The following is a 25,554-nucleotide window of genomic DNA, read 5'->3' on the forward strand; positions in this document are numbered from 1 at the left end:
TCATCCTTGTCTTTCGTCGGGGCAGTGGGCGCAAATAAGGTTGATGTTGAAGAATTTGGCTTTTATGCGGATTGTGGCTAGCCTCTCATTCACCGGAGTAAATCTGGTGACAAGGTGTTTTAGTCTCCGACTAACCACAAATCTGCAGACTATTTCATGCCTCATTTCATGGCAACTATAAAATGGGGCATCACCTCTCGGATGTTGTTGTATGGGTCTTTCCAAGCCATCACACTACCTAAATGGCAGTAATGTCTGCCCTGTATTTCTCCAATACATCCGCCAGTGCGTACACTACAACCTCCCTATAAAGAGTGTGAACATTCCAGGTGCAGATACGGGGGATCCTTTTTAAATCTTTTTCGTTTTTTCATAGTAATTTTTTCAAGTTTAACTGGTGATGGGATACTAACCCGACGCCCAACCTCCTTTATCTTTTTATTGTTCCACAGGTGAATTCGTTGTTGTTGTTGTTGTAGCAGTTTATTGTTTTCTATCTTTCGTCTGCTTGATTCTGTTGAGTGTCAACACAGGAACTCTGCGAATAAGATGGGGTGCGTCCACAGGGATCTGGGTCTGAGTCGAGTGGGTCTGGCCGGGCAGTTAAACAGGTGACGTGTATCGCGCGGTCCCTGGTTACAATCGGGACATACATCTTGCACGTCGGCATCAATCCAAGCTCTGTGGGAATTGAGGCGGCTGCATCTGCCGGAACGTAATTGAGCCTGAACCACTATGGTTTGCCGGGGGAGGTCGATTTCTTCGGGTGCAATGGATGGCGGTCGTTCTCCAAGGACTACATTCACCCGGTAGCCAATTACCGCGTCTGCTACCGTGTCTGCATGAATGTTGTTCAGACCCGCTTCATCTAGAGGTTCTCTCTTGTAGCGCTGAACCTCACACTCTAGATCATGTAGATCTACCTTAAGGCTTCTGGGCGGTGGATATCTATCCACAAGATGATGATTTGGATGGTTTCTGCGATAACAGCCCAAAAGGTATTGCTTAGACAGCATGTAGTTATGCTTTCGCACTGGTAGGATCTTTGTCTCCTGATGGAGGTGGTCCACATGAGAACTGAGGAGACAGCCCGTCGCAGTTCGGAGGGCGGCATTCTGACAGATCTGAATATTATTCCACTGCGTGTCACAAAGTTGACGAGACCACACTGGCGCTGCGTAACTTACCACAGACCGGCCAATTGCTTTGTACGTGGTCAACAAGGTTTCTTTGTCTGCACCCCAAGTTCTGCCAGCAAGTGACTTGAGAACCTTGTTTCTACTTGTGACTTTATCGCAAATTGCTGTGGCATGTGAGGAGAATGTGTAAGAGCTGTCAAATGTGACGCCAAGTATTTTGGGACACTTGATGGTCGGAATCATTTCTCCATCGACCATCACAGTCAGCTCAGTATTCACCTCACGCGTATTTGTAGTGAACAGTGTGGCTGAAGATTTGGTGGCGGATATCTTCAGATTTCTCGCAGCGAAATATGAGGCAAGCCAGTCACGGTTATCTCGCCAAAAGTGACTGAGGTCCTGTCATCCCGTCTACCGGGGTTCGAGAGTGACTTAACAGTGTAACGTGTGATGCGCATTAAAATCCCCCAGAACCAGACGATAATGGCCAGATAGCAACCCACTTATGTCGGGGTTGTAAGCCTGGCCATGAATCGGGACACAGCTACCAACCGGCGGTATATACACGTTGTATATCTCTATCTCGGCAGTACCAGACTTGACTGCTACCCACATACATTCCATGTAGGGGTCACTAGCGTCAAACGCAGGCGAGATAGGTCTATACTACACGGAATGGTGTATAACGAAGGCCAATCCCCCACCTCCATTCCTTGAGCGATCCTTACGTAGCACATTGTAACCGTGACAACTGTGCAAGCTGCAGGTGTTGGTCAGCTTTGTCTCCTGTATCGCTGCGACCAATATTGCAGTTGCAGTTTAACTACAAGAACGATACACTTCCCGGCACTGGCCTGGCAATAGTAGGGCTAGGATGCTGTCGTTGCGTAAATTGCCGTACGGGAGAGGTCGGGGGGTCACATAGTCCGACGACAAGGACGCCGAAGGCGACGACGACGACGCTTGTGACCCACTGCTGGCTATGTTCGCACAGCACCGCGACATAGCCAGTATGACTATACTCCCGTAGTGAAGTTAGGCCAGAGCAAGAACGGAAATGTACCCACTCCATGCACCGGTTACACCTCACCGACACCGACCGATGATGAAGGCGGTTCTGGCAAACCGAACAGAACCAGGGTCCGGGGTTCTTTTCAATCCCGGCACGGACCAGAAGCGTGCCGAGAAGGAACTCCGGGATGTGCCTCTCCCATGACGAAAAAAGACGAACACGTATACTGAGGCGGCAGCCCTTGCCGATGAGGATTCCATCGGGTCAATCCGGTGCGTACAACCGGCTGCCATGGGATTGAGGTGAACTCGTGGCACATTTTAGCTCACTATCTTTAACGGATGTTAAAGGTAGCTACCCAGGTGACACCGCGGGAAGGTTTGTGTCCACATTTGAGATGAAGGATGACCAAGATAAGCCTGGATTTTGCCAAGTCAAAACCAATCAGAGCCGTTGCTTGGTTTCCAACATCCCCAAGTCACCACAAAGAGATAGATATCGAACTATATGTCACGTAGCTAATCCTATATTGAGTAAGAAAAGCAAAAGTCGGGTGGAGTCGATTATGTAAAGCCTACACCACCGAGTCTGCATACTACTTTTAATATATAGACCTATGTCGAAATCTAGTCAGACTTTAAATTTTAATACCTATTCAAATATCGAGTAGAACCTTATATGATTTTCTTATGATAGTTATCATAATTGTTCACATACTGAACCGATTTTTATGAAATTTTGCTCACATATTGGGATCACAAGAATACAGGGACAGACAGACAAGCATAGCTACATGTTGTTGTTGTAGTAGCAGTGTGTGGTACTCTGAGGCGGCAGCCCTTGCCGACGAAGGAATTCATCGGGTCAATCCGGTACATACAACCGGCTGCCATGGGATTGGGCATAGCTACATCGAATCAGAAAGTGATTCTAAGCCGATCCGTATGCTTATGGATCTAGCTCTTCTCCTTCTTAGCGATTCAAACAAAGGCACAAAGTTATAATACCCTATACTACAGTGTTGGTGTAGGGTATAAAAACTCAACATGGCAAACCAAACATATGGCTAAATAATTAACTTTAAACGTTTTTCAAAAATGTTGGACTGATCTGCAACAGGTGCTCACAGTCTATATTAAGATTTGCGATACTTTAGACTACCTTAATAAAGAATAAGTAAAAAGGCGTTAAGTTCGGCCTGGCCGAACTATGGATACCCACCACGTCGGGTATATATGTAAACCACCTTTCGTAATAATCCGGTGAAAAATGCATCATTAATGACCCATGCCCCATAGCAGCTATAGATGTCAAAGGCCCTTACACAACCCATTGTCCCAAATTTCGGCAAAATCGGATAACAAATGCGCTTTTTATGGGCCCAAAACCTTGAATCGAGAGATCACTCTATGTGGCAGCGATATCCAAGTCTGAACCAATCTAAGCCAAATGGAAGAATAATGTTGAAGGGCCTATCACAATCACTTTCCCTAATTTCAGCAAAATAGGATAATAAATGCGCTATTTAACGGCCCAAGACCTTAAACCGAGAGATCGGTCTATGTGGCAGCGATATCCAAATATGGACCTATCTGGTCCCAGATGCAGAAGGATGTCGAGGAGCGTAGCACAACTTACTATCGCAAATTTCCGCGGCATCGGACAATAAATGAGCCTTTTATGGGCCCAAAAACTTAAAAAAAAAACAAAAAAAAATTAAGAGATCGGTCTATATAGCAGCTATATCCAAATCTGGAACGATCTAGACCAAATTAAAGAAGGAGATCGAAGTGCCTAACTCAACTTTCTGTCCCAAATTTCGGCGAAATCGGACAATAAATGCTCCTTTTATGGGCCCAAAACCTTAAATCGACAGATCGGTCTATATGGCAGCTATATCCAAATCCGGACCGATCTGGGACAAATTGAGGAAGAATGTTGAAGGGCCTATCACAACTCACTTTCCCTAATTTCAGCGAAATTGGACAATAAATGCGCCTTTTATGGCCCAAAACCTTAAATCGAGAGATTAGTCTACATGGCAGCTACATCCAAATTTGGACCGATCTGGGACAAATTGAAGAAGAATATTTAAGGGCGTATCACAACTAACTTTCCCTAATTTCAGCGAAATTGGACAATAAATGTGCCTTTTATGGGCCCAAGACCTTAAATCGAGAGATCGGTCTATATGGCAGCTATATCCAAATCTGGACCGATCTGGAACAAATTGAAGAAGAATGTTGAAGGGCCTATCACAAATCACTTTCCCTAATTTCGGCAAAATTGGACTATAAATGCGCCTTTTATGGGCCCAAGACCTTAAATCGACAGATCGGTCTATATGGGAGCTATATCCAAATCTGGACCGATCTGTGCCATATTGCAGAAGTATGTCGAGGGCCTTAACTTAACTCACTGTCCTAAATTTCGGCGACATCGGACAATAAATGCGCCTTTATGGGCTCAAGACCTTAAATCGAGAGAACGGTCTATATGGCAGCTATATTCAAATCTAGACCGATCTGGACCAAATTGAAGAAGTAGATCGAAGGGCCTAACTCAACTCTCTGTCAAAATTTCAGCAAAATCGGACAATAAATGCTCCTTTTATGGGCCCAAGACCTTAAATCGAGAGATCGGTCTATATGGCAGCTAAAACCAAATCTGAACCGATTTGGTCCTAGTTGCAGAAGGATGTCAAGGGACCTAACACAACTCACTGTCCCAAATTTCGGCGAAATCGGATTATAAATGCGCCTTTTATGGGCCTAAAACCTTAAATCAAGAGATCGGTCTAAATGGCAGCTATACCCAAATCTGAACCGATTTAAGCCAAATTAAAGAAGAATGTCGAAGGGCCTAGCACAAAACACTGTGCCAAATTTCGGCGACATCGAACAATAAATAGGCCTTTTAAGGGCCTAAGACCTTAAATCAAGAGATCGGTCTATATGACAGCTATACCGAATCTGGACCGATCTGGGCCAAATTGAAGAAGGATGTCAAGGGGCCTAACACAACTCACTATCCAAAAGCAAATTCAGCAAAATGGGATAATAAATGTGGCTTTTGCGGGACCATGACCTTAAATCGGTGGATCGGTCTATATGGAGGCTATGTCAAGATATAGTCCGATATAGCCCATCTTCGAACTTAACATGCTTATGGACAAAAAAAAGAATCTGTGCAAGGTTTCAGCTTAATATCTCTATTTTTAAAGACTGTAGCGTGATTTCAACAGACAAACGGATAGACGGACATGGCTAGAACGTCTTAGATTTTTACGACGATCAAGAATATATATACTTAATAGGGTCGGAATTGGATATTTCGACAAAATGAATTTTCCTCCATCTTTTGGTGATTGGTATAAACAAGTAAAAATGTGCTAAGTTCGGCAGGGCCGAATCTTGGGATCCACCATCATGGATTCTGCTAAAATATGGGAGCTATATCTAGTTCTAGACCGAATTGGATCGTACTTGGCGCAGTTGTTGAGAGTCATAACAGAACTCTATATGCTAAATTTCAACCAAATCGGATAAAAATAGCGACTTGTAAGGGCTCAAGAAGTCAAATCGGGGATTGATTTATATGGGACCTATATCAGGTTATTCACAGATTTAAGCCGTACTCGGCACAGTTGTTGGAAGTCAAAATAGAACATCATGTGCAAAATTTCAGACAAATCGGACATAAATTGCGACTTTCAGGAGTTCAGGAATTCAAATCGGGAGATCGATTCATATGAGAGCTATATCAGGTTAAAGACCGATTTGATCCGTACTTCGCACAGTTATTTTAAGTCATAACAAAACACTTTGTGCAAATCGGCAGATCGGTTTATATGGGAGCTATATCAGGTTGTTGACCGATTTGAACCGTACTTGAAACAGTTGTTGGAAGTCATAACAGAACACCATGTACAAAATTTCAGCCAAATCGGACAAAAATTGAGGCTTGAAAAGGTATAAGAAGTCAAATCGGAGGATCGGTTTATATGGGACCTATATCAGGTTTTACACAGATTTAAACCGTACTTGGCACAGTTGTTTGGATTCATAACAAAACACTATGTGTGAAATTCCAGCAAAATCGGGTTAAAATTGAGACTTCCATGGGCTCAAGAAGTCAAATCGGAGGATCGGTTTATATGGGACCTATATCAGGTTTTACACAGATTTAAACCGTACTTGGCACAGTTATTGAGAGTCATAACAGAATACTATGTGCAAAATTTCAGCCAAATTGGACAAAAATTGTGGCTTCCATGGGCTGAAGAAGTCAAATCGGCAGATCGGTTTATATGGGAGCTATATCAGGCTCTTGACCGATTTTGGCCGTACTTGTCACCGTTGTTGAGAGTCATAACAGAATACTATGTGCAAAATTTCAGCCAAATTGGACAAAAATTGTGGCTTCCATGGGCTGAAGAAGTCAAATCGGGAGATCGGTTTATATGGGAGCTATATCAGGTTTTTTACCGATTCGGACCAAACTTGGCATAGTTGTTGGGATTCATAATGGAACACCATGTGCAAAATTTCAGCCAAATCGGATGAAAATTGAGGCTTCCAGGGGCTCAGGAAGTCAAATCGGGAGATCGGTTTATATGGGAGCTATATCAGGTTATAGACCGATTTGAACCGTACTTGGCACAGTGGTTAGGGGTCATAACAGAACGCCATGTACAAAATTTTAGCCAAATCGGACAAAAATTCAGGCTTGCTAAGGTATAAGAATACAAATCGGGAGATCGGTTTATATGGGAGCTATATCAGGTTATAGACCGATTTGAAGCGTATTTAGCACAGTAGTTGGAAGTCATAACAGAACACTATGTGCAAAATTTCAGCCAAATCGGATGAAAATTGTGGCTTCCATGGACTCAGAAATCAAATCGAGAGATCGGTTTATATGGAAGCTATATCCAAATCTGAACCGATATGGCCCATTTCCAATTTCCAATGACCGACTTGAATATAAAATACCTGTGCAAAATTTCAAGCGGCTAGCTCTATGCGCTCGACCGCAAGGGTGGTTTTGACAGACAAACGGATGGATGGACGGACTTTATGGAGTCCCAGATCCATATTTCGAGGTGTTACAAACGGAATGACTATATTAGTATACCCCCATCTCTCCTGCTCCTTTTGGTTGAAGTTAATAATGATCGTTGTACATATTTGGGTATAAAAATGCCAGCTTGTCAAGTAAATACCTAATATAATCTCTTAAACAATACATACCAACAATGTAGGCATAGGCCCCAAGTCTTGATTTGAATTTGCCATATATACCGATACTGATACTTGGTTCTTGATACTATTCGGCTAAGTTTTGAACAGCTATTTTGAATGATCCCACTTAGTAGCGAGATGAAAAAATTAAATTTCGGTCCAATTTTTTTATAAGGCTTCATAACAAAGGATTTCCCGATTTGAGTTGTGATGTTCCTTACTGTTTCTTATTTTCTACACAAATACAAAAAGAGTTCGAGTCATATTCTTATATAAATAGATCACGGATTTATCACCTTCTGAGTGATTGCTGGCCTTGTGTTGAAAGTTTCTATAAATGATTTTTCGAATAAGCTATTCTACCTTCATCCTAAAACCTGAAAAGAAATTTCAATTATTATATCTTATATTGAAAAAATTGCTATTGTAATCCTACCCTTCTGTTGAGGATTGAAGGCTTGTTATTTTTTATTACCAAAAAACAAAATGATTTCGGCCATATTCAGAAAATGGCACTTTTGTGTTTAATTTTTAACTTTGAAATTTATTCTCTCTTGTGTGCAGTACGCATAACATAAAAAACTGTGTGTTTCCCCGGAAGGAAGATAATCAAATGGTGTCTTCTCGTTTGCAGCTCTTCGCAGGATCCTGCATTCATCCTTCTCTTAATGAATTTCAGTTTTTATTTCTTATATTTTTCAATGTTAGCCAATAATTCATCAGCCTCATCGCCGCTCTTGACACGCAGCAACATTGGTGTGGGTTTCTCCACCTCAGGAGTTGGTATGCAAACCATCATGACATTATTCTTACCCATACGCTGGGCCGGAATGGCGGAGCTCAAAATTAAATTGACCAAAATATTGCCCAAATTTGTGTCGGCTCGTACAATCAACTGGGTTTTTTCACTCGACTCGACTGGCTTCAAATAGAGAGTGCCCACACCTTTGTCCACGAAATTGCCATCCTTTTTGACGTAGACTTTGCACTTCTTGGAGTAGACGGCATCTTCTTCTACCACCTGTTTGAATTCATTTTTGGGAGGTTCTTCATCTTCTTCATCGTTTTCAGTGGAGGCAGCAGGAGCCTCCGGTGGTTTTATATTGGCAAAAGAAAATGGTGTGCCGCCAGGGGTGAATGAAAATGGTTTAGGTGCCGCTGCCGATGTTGAACCTTCAGTCGTACTTGTAGTGGCTGGTTTGCCAAATGTAAAACCTGTGCTTGCTGTGGTGGTCGTAGATGAACTGGTTGTTGCACCGCTCTCCGTGCTCGTCTTCAGACCAAAAGAGAAAGTACTGGTTGCTGCTTTGGCGTCCTTTGCTGGTGATTCCTCGGGCTTTTTCAAACCAAAACTAAAGCCATTTGTTTTGGCCGCGGATTCGTTGGAACTAGACGCACCGGAGTTAAAGGAAAATGTTGGCGCTGTGGTTGGTTTTGCTGCAGAACTGGTATCGGAAAACTTAAAAGTTCCCATGCCAGCTGACGAAGTGCTTGTGCTGGACAATTTGGTGTCGTTTGTGGCATTTGTACTACCCTTATCAGTTGTCTTTGTCTTCTCCTTCTCTAGCTCGGCCAAATATTTCTCGTAGTCTTTGAAAATCGGGGTTAGTATACACAAAGGATTTTTGTCCACATGCGTTTTGATCCATTCACTGACTGCTTGATTAAGACCCTTTAGTTTGCCATAGTATTCCGAAGTTGTTTCCGCATTGTTAGAAGTGTTATCCTTAGTGTCCTTAGTATTAGATGCTGTGGTGGCGATGGTGTTGCTAGAGCCAAATGAAAATGTTGCTGCTGCAGGTTTTGCAGCTTCAGCGCCCGTATTAGCAGCTGGTATTTTCGAAAGAAATGAAAAGGGCGAAGCTCCTGCGCTTGTTGCTGTTGAGGCGGGTGGTTTTCCAAAACCAGAGAAACCACTGAAAATGCTCTTGGTGGCTGAACCACCATCAGCGGCATCGGCACCGGCTACTCTACGTCTGGCCGCTTTTTTGATAACACGAGTTTTCAGTTCATTCTCATTGGCAGTCTTGAAGGTTCCACGTTCCTCTGGCTCCTCGTCACGATCCCAGTTGTCGTGATTCAAATCTGAAGTTGCTTGTCTTTTACCAGCCATGGCATATACTTCCACCTCGCGCTAGTACAAATCGCGTATTTCCAAAACTAAATACCCGTGCTATCAAGCATTCGTGAATGCCAATATAATCGATAAAGAAAAGCCATATCGATAAGTTAATAAGTTTACCTAGTTATCGAAATGTGTATGTAACGGTTTTCTGAACTACTCCCAATGGGGCGTTTACACTGGGTTTATACCCACAAAAGTGAAACAACAACACACATTAAAGACAACAACATTAAAGCAGAGTTGATTGTGCCTATTTTGTAGGCATTTTATTACATTTGAGATTAATTGAAGCGAAATTTCAACTGGCCCAACGACTTGTGGCTTTTTTTGCTCATGGAACTCAGCACTTGTATGGAATGTGTTCGCATTTTCTTCGTCACCTTTTTTTATAATGCGCTCTGGCAGTTGTTCGGGCTAAAAGTTGATATCAGTACAAGGCTTAAAGTTTGGTACACTTGAGACCATTGCCGGCATCATTTTTGTATGTTTAATTGATTTCAATGGTTCGTTTTTCTTTATTAATTTGAGAAAAAAAACTAAATTAAACACAGAAAACAATAAGTGCAGATAAAAAACGTGTTTTGCAGGATTCACTGAATAAGGTTAAGCCAAGCGATCAGCCGATATACTTTTTTTTTAATATTTGGCAGTACTTGGCATTGAGGATGTCAACTTGTTCTCTTTTTACATTCATTCTTTGTTTACGTTTTCTCCTATATGATGACATTTTCAATCGTCAGATTTGACATCCTTAATGATGTTTATGGGGCCTATCCACTTTGTGTTTTTGCATGTGACCTAACCTTCTATTAGTGAATCCTGCGTGTTTTGGTATGGAATCAAAAACATTTGATTTCTGTAAAATTCCGTTCACGGAACAATTAAGAATTTCCGCGACTATTCCGAAAGCAAAATACGAGCCCCTTAATTTGTATGGATAAAAATGTTATCCCCGTTTAGCTAATCGGCTGCTAATCTTATCGCCGCTTACTATCGCCACAAATTATATGGGTCACGACGTTTTGCCAACACACAGAAAGAAATTTGTGTGCATATGTGAATACGTGTGCGTACATGGATAGAGGATGTGAGAGAAAGTAGAAAATAACAAAAAGAATACAAATAAAAATCTGACATATTAATACTGTCAAACCTGACAGGCTGTTAACCAGCCAAATTCCGAAAGCTGAACAGTATACCGTGCTTTAAAATATTGGGTTGCCCAAAAAGTAATTGCGGATTTTTCATATAGTCGGCGTTGACAAATTTTTACACAGCTTGTGACTCTGTAATTGCATTTTTTCTTCTGTCAGTTATCAGCTGTTACTTTTAGTTTGCTTTAGAAAAAAAGTGTAAAAAAGTATATTTGATTAAAGTTCATTCTAAGTTTTATTAAAAATGCATTTACTTTCTTTTAAAAAATCCGCAATTACTTTTTGGGCAACCCCAATATAACCACTTTTGACAGACGTCGACGTGGTTAGTTCCTTTTAAGATATTGGCTGGATATGCCTCGTAGTTACCATATTGCCGAAACAGTTTAACTTTTAGAGGAACACGGACAACACCTGAATGCCTATTTTAGAACATTATCAATTGCTCCTAGACTCACCCTATTTAGATCTATGAGTATAAACATAGTATTGAAATTTAAATTATAGTTTCATAAACTACTTCTCTTCATTTTACATCTAAACAATTGGTAATCAAAGCCAAAAGAAATCGATTATCGTTGTGCTTAATTTTCAATATCGACTTGCTAACTTATCGATTCGTGCGACAAATAATCGATTAGTCAAAATCCCTACTTGCTATGAGATGGTATGACACAAAAAGGAAATTTTGCTTGAATCTTGAAGTGGTTGTGTTTCCGAAAACAAAAGAAAAATACAAACAAAGTTGAGAGTATAAAGAAAATGTGTAAAACATAAAATTACTGTGTCAAGTGGTTTTACATCGAAAAGTTTGTGAGTGAGGCTTAACGAAAATATTTCAAGGAAAATCCATCTAAAGCCTAAAATCTTGGCGAGAAGTGGAGGCAAAAAATGGGTGTTGCTGCTCTGCTACAAACACTGGCAACGACAACAACAACAAAACTGGCAGCGCATCACAAACATCAGCAGCAGCAGCAGAAAAATAGAAACAAATTTACAATCAAACAGCAAAAAAAAAGGCAATGCCAAGTGTCAAATAATTAGTGTGGTGTGGTGTGTTGTTGCCCATAGGCTTGTTGGAGTCCCCAAAGGCCTTGTCAACAGATGCCAAATAATAAAGAATAATATTACAATCATTGGATAATTTGGAGTTTGTGAGTGTGTGTGTGTGGAAAAGAAGCAAGGATCTCCAAAGTGACGTCTTAAAATTACCAGCAACAAATATAAGTATTGTACTTTGGAGTAGAAAAAAGCAGTATTGCGATTTCCAAGAAAAAGATTGCCAAAGATTGATATGTAGAGGTTTGATAACCAACTGTGTCACTCCCTTGACAAATAATTAATAATCACTAATATAACATCACAATATATTTATAATTATTTATTGTTCTATATATTCTTGAGTGTCCGTCTTGTCGTTGTCGTGTTTATTTGCCGTTGTCGGTTGGTTGTGTCGTCTTCGTCGTCATTATAAATATACGTAATTTCGTCATTGTTGCCGTTGTTGTTGTTGCATTGTGTAGCAAACAAACTCTGTTGTACATCAAAGCCTTGCTCTCCCTCTCTGGCGCTCCTATCGAACGCATACAAAATAACTCGAGCGCCAAAGCGATCTGCAGTATTTTGTATTAGATCAAAATATATATAATTTCTTGTTGTTGTGTGCAGCTTGAAGCAAAAAAAAAAGGAAAGAAAATTTTATGCCACAAAAATTAATATTTTACAATTGGAAAATGATTTTATGCGTTCTATTTTAATATCTATCCTCTCCTCTGTTCCTTTTGGTGTTGTGCGTGTGTGTGTGTGTCTGTGTGCGTAGGTCCTTTGTGCTCTGTTTTATTACGCCGCCAACGTTTGCCGTGTGTTATACAGCTGTTTTTGAAAAAAAAGAAATCGCCGCATCTACGCACTCTCGTGTTTGTTCGTTTAATTGTGTGGATCGTCATTGCCGCCAGCTGAAATTTGAACGATCTTGTTTCGTGCTGCCAAACTTTGTCCTTTCGCCTGTGTAAACAGGCCAAAGGCAAGCAGTAAAATACTTTGTTTTGTTTTTAAATCGGTCACCGCTGCCGTTAAGGAATTTGGAATTCCTTGCGCAGACCATAGAGTGTGCCCGGTGTACATTCAAGTGCCAGTATAAAAATGCCGCCTGCACTCATAAATATTGCAGAGTTCGTTGAGGAAACTCGAGATGATTACAATTCACCAACAACATCGACATTTGCATCTCGTATGCCAGAATGTCGACAAACGATAGCAGTTCTGGAGGAGGTGAGTGTGCATTGTGTTGTAACTAACGTTTATAAGTATTACCGATATTTGTATCTTATAGATTGATTTCAAAGATTAGGAATGAATCTGCGGATTTGAAATTGAGGTTTCCATTGTCGTAAAAATATTTTTTTTAAGTAACGGTTTTAAAAAATTTGTAAAGCCCAGAAGGCCACACGAATGTCTGGGTTCGTATGCTGATCAACAACAACCGGATTGACCCGATAGATTCCTTCACGGCAAGGGCTGCCGCCTTAGTGTGCAACACACAACACACAACAACTTTTTATGAGGTCTTTAGCCGTGGAAAATGGCAGGAAGTTCTTATTCATTGTCTAAAAAACTTGAAATGAATAGCATCCATTGGCGTCAGGGAAGTCTCTCGTACTTCCTTACTGGGATGTTCAAAGGGAAAATTTGCATGAGGGAAACTCATGGTAAACGAGTATCTCCAAGGTAGCTCAGAATGAACAGGTAACTGAGATCCCATGGTACATCCTTACAGAAAAAAAGTCTTCATTTAAATAAGATGGTTGACGGACTAGACCTCCTGATCCTCATTATAAGGAGGATGAAGTTAGCATCACCCTGCGCCCAGTGCGAAGTTATCTTAGATTAGGTTTAAGTGGCAGTCTGCCATCAGACTCACATAGACGTTTTCGTCCATTGTGATACCACAGGAACTGAAAAAGGAAGATGCCTTCTACATCCTATCGTTGAACCATCCAGATCGCTTTTAAAAGCTCAATAACTTGCGAATGTTTACATCCGCTGAATCAGACAGATTCTCAAAGAAATGAGAACCTAAAGTGAAACTCCTTCTGACTGCTAGTGCAGGACACACACACAGAAGGTGTTCCATAGTCTCTTCTTCTTCGATGTCCTCACAGCTTCTGGAAAAGTCGTTGCTGGCAACCTTCAGTCTGTCAACATGTTTTCCGATTAGACAGTGACCTGTCATGACGGACACAATGACTGAGACGTCAGTTCTAACCAATGAGAGCAAAGCAGTAGACCTCTTCAAGTCTAGATAAGGCCACATAGTTTTGGAATAATCACAACCCGATCTTTATGACTATCTATCATTCGTTATCCTTCGGGCCTGGTCCTGAAAACTTAGCTTACAGTGCGATGTTACCTATCCAATAATGCAATGGCCAACCAGCATTCTTGTCACTTGTCCGATCCAGAAACCTGGTTCCTAACACCAAGATATGGGCAATCCCATCATGGCAGCCAGATTGACCCGATGGATTCCTGTTGTTGTTGTAGCTACATTTGCATGTGGAGATGGCGATTCTCGTCAAACTCCTTACGGCGAGCAAGCTCGTTTCGGTCCAAAGGACTGATCGCCGCGGGATCAGGTTCGCTATTGATTATTTAAAGGCGCGATTAACTCGCCTTGTCACATCGAGATTATAGGCACTCAGTATTTGTGCAAGAGGCGGTGCCGCCCAGCCTCTTACTGAGACTCCGCTCGATACCGCTGATTGTCCGCGACTGCCGTTGCAGGTACTCCGTATGGAGCATTTTATCCGCAACCTGTGGACGCGCCCGGTAGCTCGCAGCTAAGCTTCTCGTGACAGCAATGAACACTACACAAATCGGACCTCAATGTTCCGCCCTGTGTGGTGCTCACAGCTATCCCGTGCCGGGGATGGATGCCTTCATCGGCAAAGGTTCCAGCTTCCGTGTACAACACACTGATACAACAACAACAACCATGATGTTGGACCTTAAGTTTCTCGTGACAGCAATGAACACCACACAAATAGGACCTCAATGTTCTGGCCTGTGTGGTGCTCACAACTATCCGGTGCCGGGGATGGATTCCTTCATCGGCAAGGGTTGCAGCATCCGTGTACAACACACTGATACAAGAACAACAACAATGATGTGGGATCTTATCCTCTCCGAAAATCTGCGCCCAGTAGCTGTCGACAGGTCTGCAGGTTTGCCCACCACTTCTTGTTTTTTACTACTTGGTCAGCGTTCCTAGACATGACGGGCTAGGTCATATAATGAACATGGCCTTGCGCCAAGCGCATATAATTCTCTTTGAGTAGTGAAATGCCGGTGCAGAAATCGAAAAGTCACACCGACTAAAGATCCGTTAACCACCTAAAGCCCATACAGATGTTCAAGAGGGTCGAATGTCTGTGAGAGCTAAGAGAAGAAAAGAGGTGTTCATCCATTATCCTATGTCTTCTCCCCGCCATAGCGGGGCAACGTTACCTGTTTAACAGCCCAGCCAGACCCAATCGACTCAGACCCATATGCCTCTGGACGCACCCCATCTTAGTCGCAGAGTTCTTGGTTCTTAATATTCAACAGAACCTAGCAGAGGAAAGATAGAATACAACACACTGCTACCACAACAACAACCCCATCTAATCCCATGGCAGCCATGGTTGTACTTACCGGATTGACCCTTGAGATTCTGAGGTTAAGAATTCCTTTGATAACCAAGAGCCACAATAGAAGGGATAACACCCTGCGGTGCCCCTCTTGTAATAATCTTCCTAATCGAGCCCTCAGTCAGTGAAGCATGGATTAATCTTCCCTTCTTCAGAGCATCAATCCAATTCAACAGAAGAGGACGGACTCTCACATGAACCATAGAACCATGTACGGACCAGTTATAAAAAGCCCCTTATGTATACAAGAAAGCCCAATTCCATGGCAGCCGGGTGTACGTACCGGATTGACCCGATGGATTCCTTCATCGGCAAGGGCTGCCACCTCAGTGTACAACAACAACAAGGCCGTCAAAATGAAGTCGCCTGGCTCCAAGTTCCCCTCCATGTTAACCCCCACCTTGTGGAAGGCACTATCTACAGACCGACCCTTGGTGTGGGGCTGCTTGGAAGCCGCTTACCAACGATGGATAAAAAAGATTTCTTTTCCAATCGTCCAACAGTCTCTCGAGTGTGTTCAGTCGAGAGACTGATTGGCCTAAAGTCCTCGAACAGAGTGTAGCTGGATTTTCCCGCCTTGGTAATGAAAACGACCTTAACCTCTCGCCACGAAATCGGCACAAAGCCAAGCAAACCACAAACTCTAAAAATTTTCCCCCAAAGGTGCATGACATACGGTCGCGCATTCTGTAGACCGACATGCCTTCCGGTCTGGTCGATTTCTAAGGCTCAATCAGTATATCCCGTTAATGACAGGCACACCGATTAGGGAATCTATTTGTAAGTGGAGTATGAATAGGAGATTCACATGTTGGGCCTTGTTTCTGAGACAAGCTAATCCCCTCTCAAAATCTCTCAAATAAAAATATAGTTCAATATGGTGGCAATATGAGGTATCCAGTTTGAAATCCAAAAGTAGGTGAAGTTCTAAGGTTAGCGCCCCACCAATATATTTCAGGCGGACAGAAAGAATAATAAGGACAATTTGAGAGGCAAATGGAAGGCATTGAAGAGTAAAATTGCAAATTTGCCCATGAACATTCCATTAAGGAGAGAAGTTTTTACATGACTGGGCATACCAAATCTTATATATAAAAATCAATTTGTGTTTGTTTGTTTTTTGGTGAAAATAGGGTACTACATTTGTTGATATCTGAAGGGGGAGCGGACCCTCCCCCTTACCCTAATTTTCAGAAACACCAGATCTTGGAGATGGGTGGTGCGATTTAAGCGAAATTTTGTGTGCTCTTTAATAGTAACCTACAAACAAAAATTTGGTATTCAAATTTCGGATGGAGTACCTAGGGGGGGCGCCCCATCCCAAAACCTACCAAATATACATATACACCACTAACGACAATATGGTACTCAAATGAAAGATATTTAAGATTAGAAAACGTATCTGATATCCAAGTGTTTGGGGGACCACCCCAACCCCCAAAACACCCCTAAATCAGACATATTTACCGACCATGGCAATATGGGACTCAAATTAAATGTATTTGCGAGTAAAATATGAATCTGATATCCAAATGTGGGGCAAAGTTTCTGGGGGTCCACCCCTTCCCCAAAAAACACCCCCAACAGGACTCATTTACTGACCATGGCAATATGGTGCTAAAATAAAAGATATTTGAGTGTAGAATACGAATCTGATATCCAGATGTGGAACCAAGTATTTGGGGGGGCCGCCCATCCCCGAGAACATACCCCAAAGAAGATAAATTTACCATCATAGCAATAACACTCAATGAAAGGTCTAACACTCAAATGAAAGGTCTTTAGAACTAAAGCACGAATCTGATATCAATGTTCGGGAAAAGTGTCTGTGGGGCCACCCCACCCCTCTAACACCACTCAAAGAGGAAGTATTTGCTGACCATTGCAATATGAGGCTCTAATCGGAGGTATTTTAGAGTAGAATACGAATCTGATATATATTTTCAAAGCCAAGTCACTGAGTGGCCGCCCCATCCCCAAAAGACCCACCAAACCGGCTATGGAAAAATGGGGCACAAATGAAGGGTATTTGGTAGTAGACCTAGTAGGACGTATTTGCTTACCAAGACGTTCGATATTCATAGTTTTTAGGGCCCATACCCCAAACCGGATATATTTGCTGGCTCTTTCGCAAATTCCTAACTAACAGAAATCGTTATCGTATTTTTCATTTGGTTACTCTACCCAAACAAAAAACAAGTAAAAGTGTGCTAAGTTCGGCCGGACCGAATCTTGGGAACCCACCACCATGGATTTTGCTAAAAATGGCCAATACCTTGGTTTCTTTAAAATGTAGGGCTCCAAATTGAATAGATTTGGAAAGAGCGTGGTCCATATAATATTCAGCCCACTATTTCCCAGTTGGTCACAGTAGGCCATTATCCTGGAAAAATGGGGCATCATATATAAAAATGACCAAATTTTGCCAAAAATGGCCAATGTCTTGGTTTCTTTAATACTTAGGGCTTCATTTTGAATAGATTTGGAAAGAGCATGGTTCATGTTATATTTCCTGTAAACGGTTTAAGCCCACTATTTCCCAGTTGGCCACAGTAGGCCATTATCCTGGTGAAATGGGGCATCATATATAAAAATGACCAAATTTTGCCAAAAATGGCCAATGTCTTGGTTTCTTTAATACTTAGGGCTTCATTTTGAATAGATTCGAAAAGAGCGTGGTCCATATAATATTTCCTGTAAACGGTTTCAGCCCACTATTTCCCAGTTGGCCACAGTAGGCCATTATCCCGGAAAAATGGGGCATCATATATAAAAATGACCAAATTTTGCCAAAAATGGCCAATGTCTTGATTTCTTTAATACTTAGGGCTTCATTTTGAATAGATTCGGAAAGAGCGTGGTCCATTAAGTAAATGGTATTTGAGATTAGAAAACGAATTTGATATCCAATTTTGAGGTCAATGGCACGTTGCTGATATATCTTCAGGGCTTAGCGTTTGGGGGATCGCCCCACTTCCCAAAACACCCCCTAATCGGGTATATTTACCGACCATGTAAATGTGGGTGGTATAAATAAAAGGAATTTGGGGGTAGAGCAAGAATTGATACCCACTTTCGGAACCAATTTTCAGGGGGTCTACCCCTTTTCCAAAAAAAGTCCACAAACCGCAATTTTTCACTGACCATCGCAATATGCGGCTCAAATGAAAGGTATTTGGGAGTAGAATACGAATTTGATATCCAAATGTAGTACCATGTAGTTTATGCATAACCCCTTCCCCAAAACACCCCCAAAAGGTATTTGTGATTAGAAAATGAATTTGATAACCAATTTTTGGGCCATGTGTTTGGGGGACGCCTCATCTTTCCCTCAAAACCAAATGCAATATGGAGTTTAAAAAATTGGTATTCGAGAGAAGAGCACGATGGTGATATTTTTTCAGGGCCAAGCATCTGGGGGACCATCTCACCCCCGAAAACACCCCTAAATCAGGCATCATGAGAAAATATTGGGTTGCCCAAAAAGTAATTGCGGATTTTTTAAAAGAAAGTAAATGCTTTTTTAATAAAACTTAGAATGAACTTTAATCAAATATACTTTTTTACACTTTTTTTCTAAAGCAAGCTAAAAGTAACAGCTGATAACTGACAGAAGAACGAATGCAATTACAGAGTCACAAGCTGTGAAAAAATTTGTCATCGCCGACTATATGAAAAATCCGCAATTACTTTTTGGGCAACCCAATATTTCGAAATTTTCCATGAAGATAAAAATTCAAAAAAATCTAAGCTAATAAAAGAAAACTAACCAAACTAACTGGACCAATTTTAGATTCAAATTTCTTTTTTTTTATTTGAAACCATTATCCATTGAAGCATTAAAAATTTTTTTTTATAATTTCGTCTTTACACCCTTTTGTCCCCCCTGACGTCCAGTCGTCATCTGATAAGGGTGTGATTCAATACAACTATTCTTCCGGACAGGTGCTTCCAATTTAAATAAACTAAACTTTCTTGAATACAAATTGAATGAATGTGCCAGCTAGCAATGGTCATTTGCCTGATTGCTTGCCGTGGCAAGAGTGCCAGAGTGTTTAGGGGGTCAATTAATAAATTGACATTTTGCAAAATTGATTAGAATTTTTATTGGACTTCTGTAGTTGCTGCTCTATTGTATACATCATCTAACTACAAAAAGCACGAGCCTGTTAAGAAAAAAGTAATGACATCAAGGTTAAAATAGTGTAGATGAGCGTCATATAGAAGGGTAAGTTAAGGGAAATTAAAGGCATTTGTTTTTCTTTTTCTCCATACGCTTTGCGTTTTGCATCAACGTCATCTACTCAAGGTCTAAACTTTTGAAGTGTCTGGGTAATTTTTGATTCAATAACCTGACCTTAAACTTAATCATGACCATGTATCATGAGTTTACATTGGCGTCATAAGGAAATTAGTCGTTATATGTGTTTCCAACCAATCGTAGTTATAGGAGTAAGACGAGAATTGGTCTATTGTAAGAAAACAACTGTGGGGCACCTATCAGTCGCTCTTATATCGCCAAAAGTGTCTCGTGGTCGATTTGACAGTAGACCACAGCTTATCAATAAAGACCAGTAAAGCTACGTGCCATTGGTCTGATGCCACAGCGTCTTCTTAGATTGCCAACTGAGACGTGCAAATGTCCCTTTAAAGGGGCCAGTACTGTGATTCGCTAACTTATAACGAAAATCGTTATAAGTTAGTACTGGCCCCTTTAAAGAAAATCGTTTAGTTAAATTTGTCAACAAAAAATCGTTTGCGATTATTTTATTCTCAAATTTCTAACTAACAGAAATCGTTGTTGTTGTTGTAGCAGTGTGTTATACACTGCGGCGGCTGCCCTTGCCGATGAAGAACTCCATCGGGCCAATACGGTACGTACAACCGGCTGCCATGGGATTGACAGAAATCGTTATCGTTTTTTTTTTTCAAAAAAAAATCGTTATCGTCTTTCATTCGATTACTCTACCCAAAACAAAAACAAGAAAAAGCGTGCTAAGTTCGGCCGGGCCGAATCTTGGGAACCCACCACCATGGATTTTGCTGAAAATTTATACAAAATAAATGTAGTTGAAGGGCATAATTTTATTCTACATACCAAACATCTGTCAAACCAGTAAAAATTAAAGCCTCTAGGAACCGAACAAGGATGACCGAGAGACCGATTAACAAGAGAGCTATATTAGGTTATGGATTGATTTTGAGAGTATTTAGCACAGTTGTTGGCAGTCGTAATAGAACACGGCATGCAAAATTTAAGCCAAAACGGACAAAAATTGCGGCTTGTAAGGATTCAAGAAATCAAATTGGGAAATCGGGTTGTATGGGAGCTACTAGCCGAACCGGGCCCGCTCCGCTGTGCCTTCTTTAACTCTCCAATATCTATTTAGGGTGGGGACACTTCGCTATAAAAGTGGATACCGAATTCGGGGCATTGTAAGCTGTAAGCGTTCGAATCCTGGCGAGAACATCGGACAAAGCGGTGGTTATCGCCTCTTAATGCTGGCGATATTTACGAGAAATTTTCCCCAAGGAGGTGCCGCACTACGGGACGCCGTTCGGACTTGACGGCGGGACCCTTATCATTGAGTTTAAACTTGAATCGGAAAGCACTCTTTGATGTGTGAGAAGTTTGCCCCTGCTCGATTCCTGGTGTTCTTAAAAATTAGGGTAATGAGAAGTGTTTTTTAGGGGAGGGATGGCACCTCATAGATTTCGAATCAAATATGGATATCAAATTCGTGCTACACTTCCAAATCCCTTTAATTTGAGCTCCATATTGCCATGATCGGTAAATATGAACCGTTTGGAAGGTGTTTGGGGCTGGGGCGACCACCGGCACCTTGCACTGGAAATATATATCAAATTCGTTCTTTATTCCCAAATCCCTTGATTAGAGCTCCATATTGCCATAGTCTGAAATGAAGTTCAGTTTAGGGGGTCCTTCAGGGCGTACCCCAAAACACTTGGCTCCAAAAGTGGATATAAAATTCGTGTTCTACTCTCAAATACCTTTCATTTGAGTCCCATTATTAATCCATTTGACGTATCTTTAGCTGGAAAAGCGTCACCTAGACTTGAACGCAAATGTTAATGTCATATTCGAAATCTACTCCCAAATACCTTTCATTTGAGTCCCAATGAAACGTATTAGCCATTGTCGTCTAATATGCCCATTTGGGGGTATTTGGGGGTATTTGGGGGTTGGCGACCTCCCATTACTTGGACCTAATGTTTTATGTCATATTTGTAATCTACTACCTAGTAATTTTCATTTGAGTCCCATATTGATTTATCTTTATTTATCTGTTTACAGAAGTTTTGGGGTTGGGGGAGCCCGCTGGTTACTTGGAACCAAACTTCTATACGATATTCGTTTTCTCGTCTCCAATAGCTTTCATTTGATACCCTTATTGTGCCCATCGAACGATTTTCGGATATGGGTGGCATTTTTGGGGTAAGGAGGAGGGGTCCGCCTCCATCCGATATCTAAAAATTATATAGCCTATGTTACCTTCCAGACATACATACACAATCTATGAACATTTTAAGAAAATCGGTTCAGACAAGTATCATATAGTCATGATGGGTCTAAAAGCGTTTTTGAGGGGTAGTGTGACCCCCTATACTTCGATCTGATTTTGTATTCCAGATTCGAAATCTACTCCCGACTATCTTTCATTTGAGTCCCATATTGACATAAACGTCCAATATGTCTGTTTAGAGGAGTTTTGGGGTTGAGCGGGCCGATGGGTATTTAGACTCAAATATTGGTACCTTTCGTATTCTACTCTCCAATACCTTTCATTTGATACCTATATTGTCCCGATTGGTTCACTTTTGATTTTGGGTAGTGTTTTTGGCATAAGGGGGAGAGTCCGTCCCCCTTACGATATCGAAAACATATATAGCCTATGTTTCCTTCTAGACCAACCTACACAATCTGTGAAAGTTTCATGGTAATCGGTGTAGCCGGTTTTGAGTCTATACGGAACAAATAAACAAACAAACATACAAACAAACAAACACAAATTGAATTTTATATATAAGATATCAGGTTATTCGGCGATTTGGACAGTAGTTGAGACAGTTATTAAAAGTCATAACAGAACTCTATATGCAAAATTTCAAACAAATGGGATGAAAATTGAGGCTTCCAGGGACTCAAGAAGTCATATGGGAGGTCGGAGATATTTCCAGTAAACGTTTTCAGCCCACTATTTCCCAGTTGGCCATTATCCTGGAAAAATGGGGCATCATATATAAAAATGACCAAATTTTGCCAAAAATGGCCAATATCTTGGTCTCTTCAATACTTAGGGCTCCAAATTGAATAGATTCGGAAAGATCGTGCTCCATATTATATTTCCTATAAACGGTTTCAGCCCACTATTTCCCAGTTGGCCACAGTGGGCCATTATCTCTGCAAAATGGGGCATCATATGAAAAATTATCAAATATTGCCAAAAATGGCCAATATCTTGGTTTCTTTAATACTTAGGACTCCAAATTGAAGAGGTTCGGAAAGAGCGTGGTCCATATTATATTTCCTGTAAACGGTTTCAGCCCACTATTTCCCAGTTGACAACAGTGTGACTATTTTTTCTTTTGAGTGATGAATTTAATTCGACATCCATATTTCTTTTACGACTTGTATTTTAATTTTGTAGGGAATGGATGAAGGGTCCAACCCTAGGATATATTAAGGGCAGGATGAAGGGTCCAACCCTAGCAGTTTTGAGGGCAAGATTAAGGGTCCAACCCTAGTGGTTTTATATTTCATTAAATTATGAATTTTATGAACAAATCCTAACCAGACGAAACGTCCTAGCTGGATAATGTTCAGTTTAATTTTATATTTATTTTACGGGCCAAGTCAGACTTAAAAGTCCTAACTTGTCCTCCTATGAGTTTCTTCCGCTTTAAATAATGAGACAACTGTCTTCGTTGAATGCTATTAGAAGACAAGATTTTATTTTTAACAAAGTTTAAGACTAAGCCTACAAGTGTTTGACAAACTTAATCTGTTATACACTCAAAACAAAAGAAAACATGTTATACAAACGAGAGTGAGAGTACTCACTATAGATCATATGACAAAACGTATAATAAAGAAAGAGACAAATGCTATTAGGTGAGTGATAATGATTCGAGTGTAAAATTGCAAATGAGAGAATAAATCCATGGTATATAAATCAATGGTATAAGTTAATGTTACAAATGGTAAAAATATCAATGGTATAAATCAAAACTCAAAAGAGTGTTTTAATATTTAACGTTAAAGAGAAATTGGTTACACTCAAGCAAAAATCTAAGTTCAAATAAAATTAAAGTGCATTACGTATAATATCAAAAATATAATTATCTTCAATGTGATTTATATAAAAGCTGCTTCTACATGCTCCCCCTCTGCCTCAGAAATCGTCCCGATGATGTGGCAGGACATTCCCGTATCTGTGTGGCTGTCGTCGGTTGCGGTAGGACCTTCTGTTCATTGTAGTATTACCTTCTGTGGCATTTGTTGAAGGTGGTATATTTTCGATGGGTTGTTGCATTATGTGTGTTGTGTCATTGGGTGTAACGTTTTTAGGCTTGAGTATCGGCTTTGTAGTAGTTGCATTCTTGTTCGTCGCAGTTGCATTTTCAAATTGCTCTGTGTTGTCTGTTGAAGAGGCTTTCCTAGGCCGACCTCTACGTTTGAGTTTATAAAGAGGTTTATCAGTATTTCCTTCATATAAGGTTAGGTCTGATGAGTGATAAGTTGCTATTGGAACACTGGGTTGATCCATTGAAGCTACAGTGTAACACGAGGTTCCCTTTTTGTTCAATATTATATATGGTCCATCACGCCGAGGTACCAGTTTTGAAGTGAGATTATTATCTTTCTTACTAAGAATGTGCGTTGAAATAAGCACTCTGTCACCAATTTCAAAGTTTTGCTGCGGTCTGCGTTTCAAATCTGCATATAGTTTGTTTCTGTCTTGCATCTTTTCTTGGCACTCCATTGCAAGGGAAAGGCTATCAGCAAGTCGAAGAAGGTGAGGTGTTATTTGAGGTACGAAATTTTCTGCTTTTACTATAGCTTTTAGATCTGTTTGAACTTGCATCGGTGTCCTCAATTCACGCCCAAATGTCAAATATGCGGCAGTATATCCAGTGGATGCACATTTCGCAGTATTCATGGCAAATCTTATGGATGGCAAATTAACATCCCAGGTGGTATGATCTTGACCAACGTAGATTGACAGCTGCACTTTTAAGTCACGGTTCTTCCGTTCCACCGGGTTGGCTTCCGGATGATACACCGGTGTAAATGACTGCACAATGCCTAAGCAGTAAGTGAGTTTTTGCATTACGCTCGAAATAAATTGTGTGCCATTATCTGAATGGACTCTTCTTGGAATTCCATATCGCAAAAAAACTTCGTTTAATAAAATTAATGCACAGTTCTCAGCTGAAGCAGTTTTTAAAGGAAATAACTCAGTCCAACGGCTACATAAATCCTCTACAATCAATATCCACTGGTGGCCTTGTGGGGTGCGTGGCAGTGGTCCAAACAAATCAATTGCTATTATTTCGAATCTCTGATTGCTGCTAACAGTTTTCAGAAGACCAGCAGGTTTTAAGTTTGAGGGCTTATAGCGTTGACACTCAATGCAGCATCTGACATAGTTTGTGATCTGTTTTCTCATACCTGGCCAATAATAATGTGGCGATATTCGACTGATTGTTCTATCGATTCCATAGTGACCAGCGGTAGAGACGTCATGAAAGTTATAAAGAATCATGCTACGCATTGACTCAGGAACTACCAATTGTCCATTTTCTGATTCTTCCTCAGAGCAAAATCTATATAGAACACCATCTAACATGATATAACCTCTGCCTGTGTATTTAGACACATTTTCGTCATCATTTTCGAATGAATCAATTATGGCTTTCAATGCTGGGTCTTTTATTTGTGCCTCTCTGAAGTCTTCAGCTCCTTTGTGTGGAAAATCGATTTCAATGGCCATACATTCGCACTTTAGCTCATTGTGGCTCTCCAGCAAGCAAGGTGGTCTTGAAAGGGTGTCTGCCACAATATTTTGGCGACCAGGGGTATATTCAAATCGAATGTTAAATGTCTGGAGTTGTAGAGCCCATCTTGCTAGACGACCTGTTGGGCTTTTTAGGCTAAATAGCCATTTTAA

General features: G+C 40.9%; 2 protein-coding genes across 6 annotated transcripts in view; one reads left to right on the top strand and one right to left on the bottom strand.

Annotated features, from left to right (window-relative positions):
• Positions 1–7,884: 7,884 nt before the first annotated feature.
• On the bottom strand, positions 7,885–9,566 carry LOC106094381 (nuclear pore complex protein Nup50). Its single transcript, XM_059369287.1, has one exon. The coding sequence runs from the start codon at positions 9,505–9,507 to the stop codon at positions 8,077–8,079; it is 1,431 nt and encodes a 476-aa protein (XP_059225270.1). The 5' UTR covers positions 9,508–9,566; the 3' UTR covers positions 7,885–8,076.
• A 1,756-nt stretch (positions 9,567–11,322) lies between these two features.
• LOC106092283 (arfGAP with SH3 domain, ANK repeat and PH domain-containing protein) overlaps positions 11,323–25,554 on the top strand; it is a 143,369-nt gene continuing 129,137 nt past the window's right edge. For 2 of the 5 annotated variants that reach the window (XM_059370569.1, XM_059370568.1), the window contains exon 1: positions 11,323–12,944. In XM_059370569.1, coding sequence (XP_059226552.1) covers positions 12,816–12,944 — 129 coding nt within the window. In that variant the 5' untranslated portion in view covers positions 11,323–12,815. The remainder of the gene's footprint in view (positions 12,945–25,554) is intronic. The other 3 variants (XM_059370566.1, XM_059370567.1, XM_059370565.1) reach the window with 3 other exon arrangements.

This window comes from Stomoxys calcitrans, chromosome 5 (genome assembly GCF_963082655.1).
Source record: "Stomoxys calcitrans chromosome 5, idStoCalc2.1, whole genome shotgun sequence".
Taxonomy (NCBI): Eukaryota; Metazoa; Arthropoda; class Insecta; order Diptera; family Muscidae; genus Stomoxys; species Stomoxys calcitrans.

Bases quoted from the DNA above. Each gene is read 5' to 3' on its own strand.
- LOC106094381 (XM_059369287.1), bottom strand. From the start codon at position 9,507: ATGGCTGGTAAAAGACAAGCAACTTCAGATTTGAATCACGACAACTGG.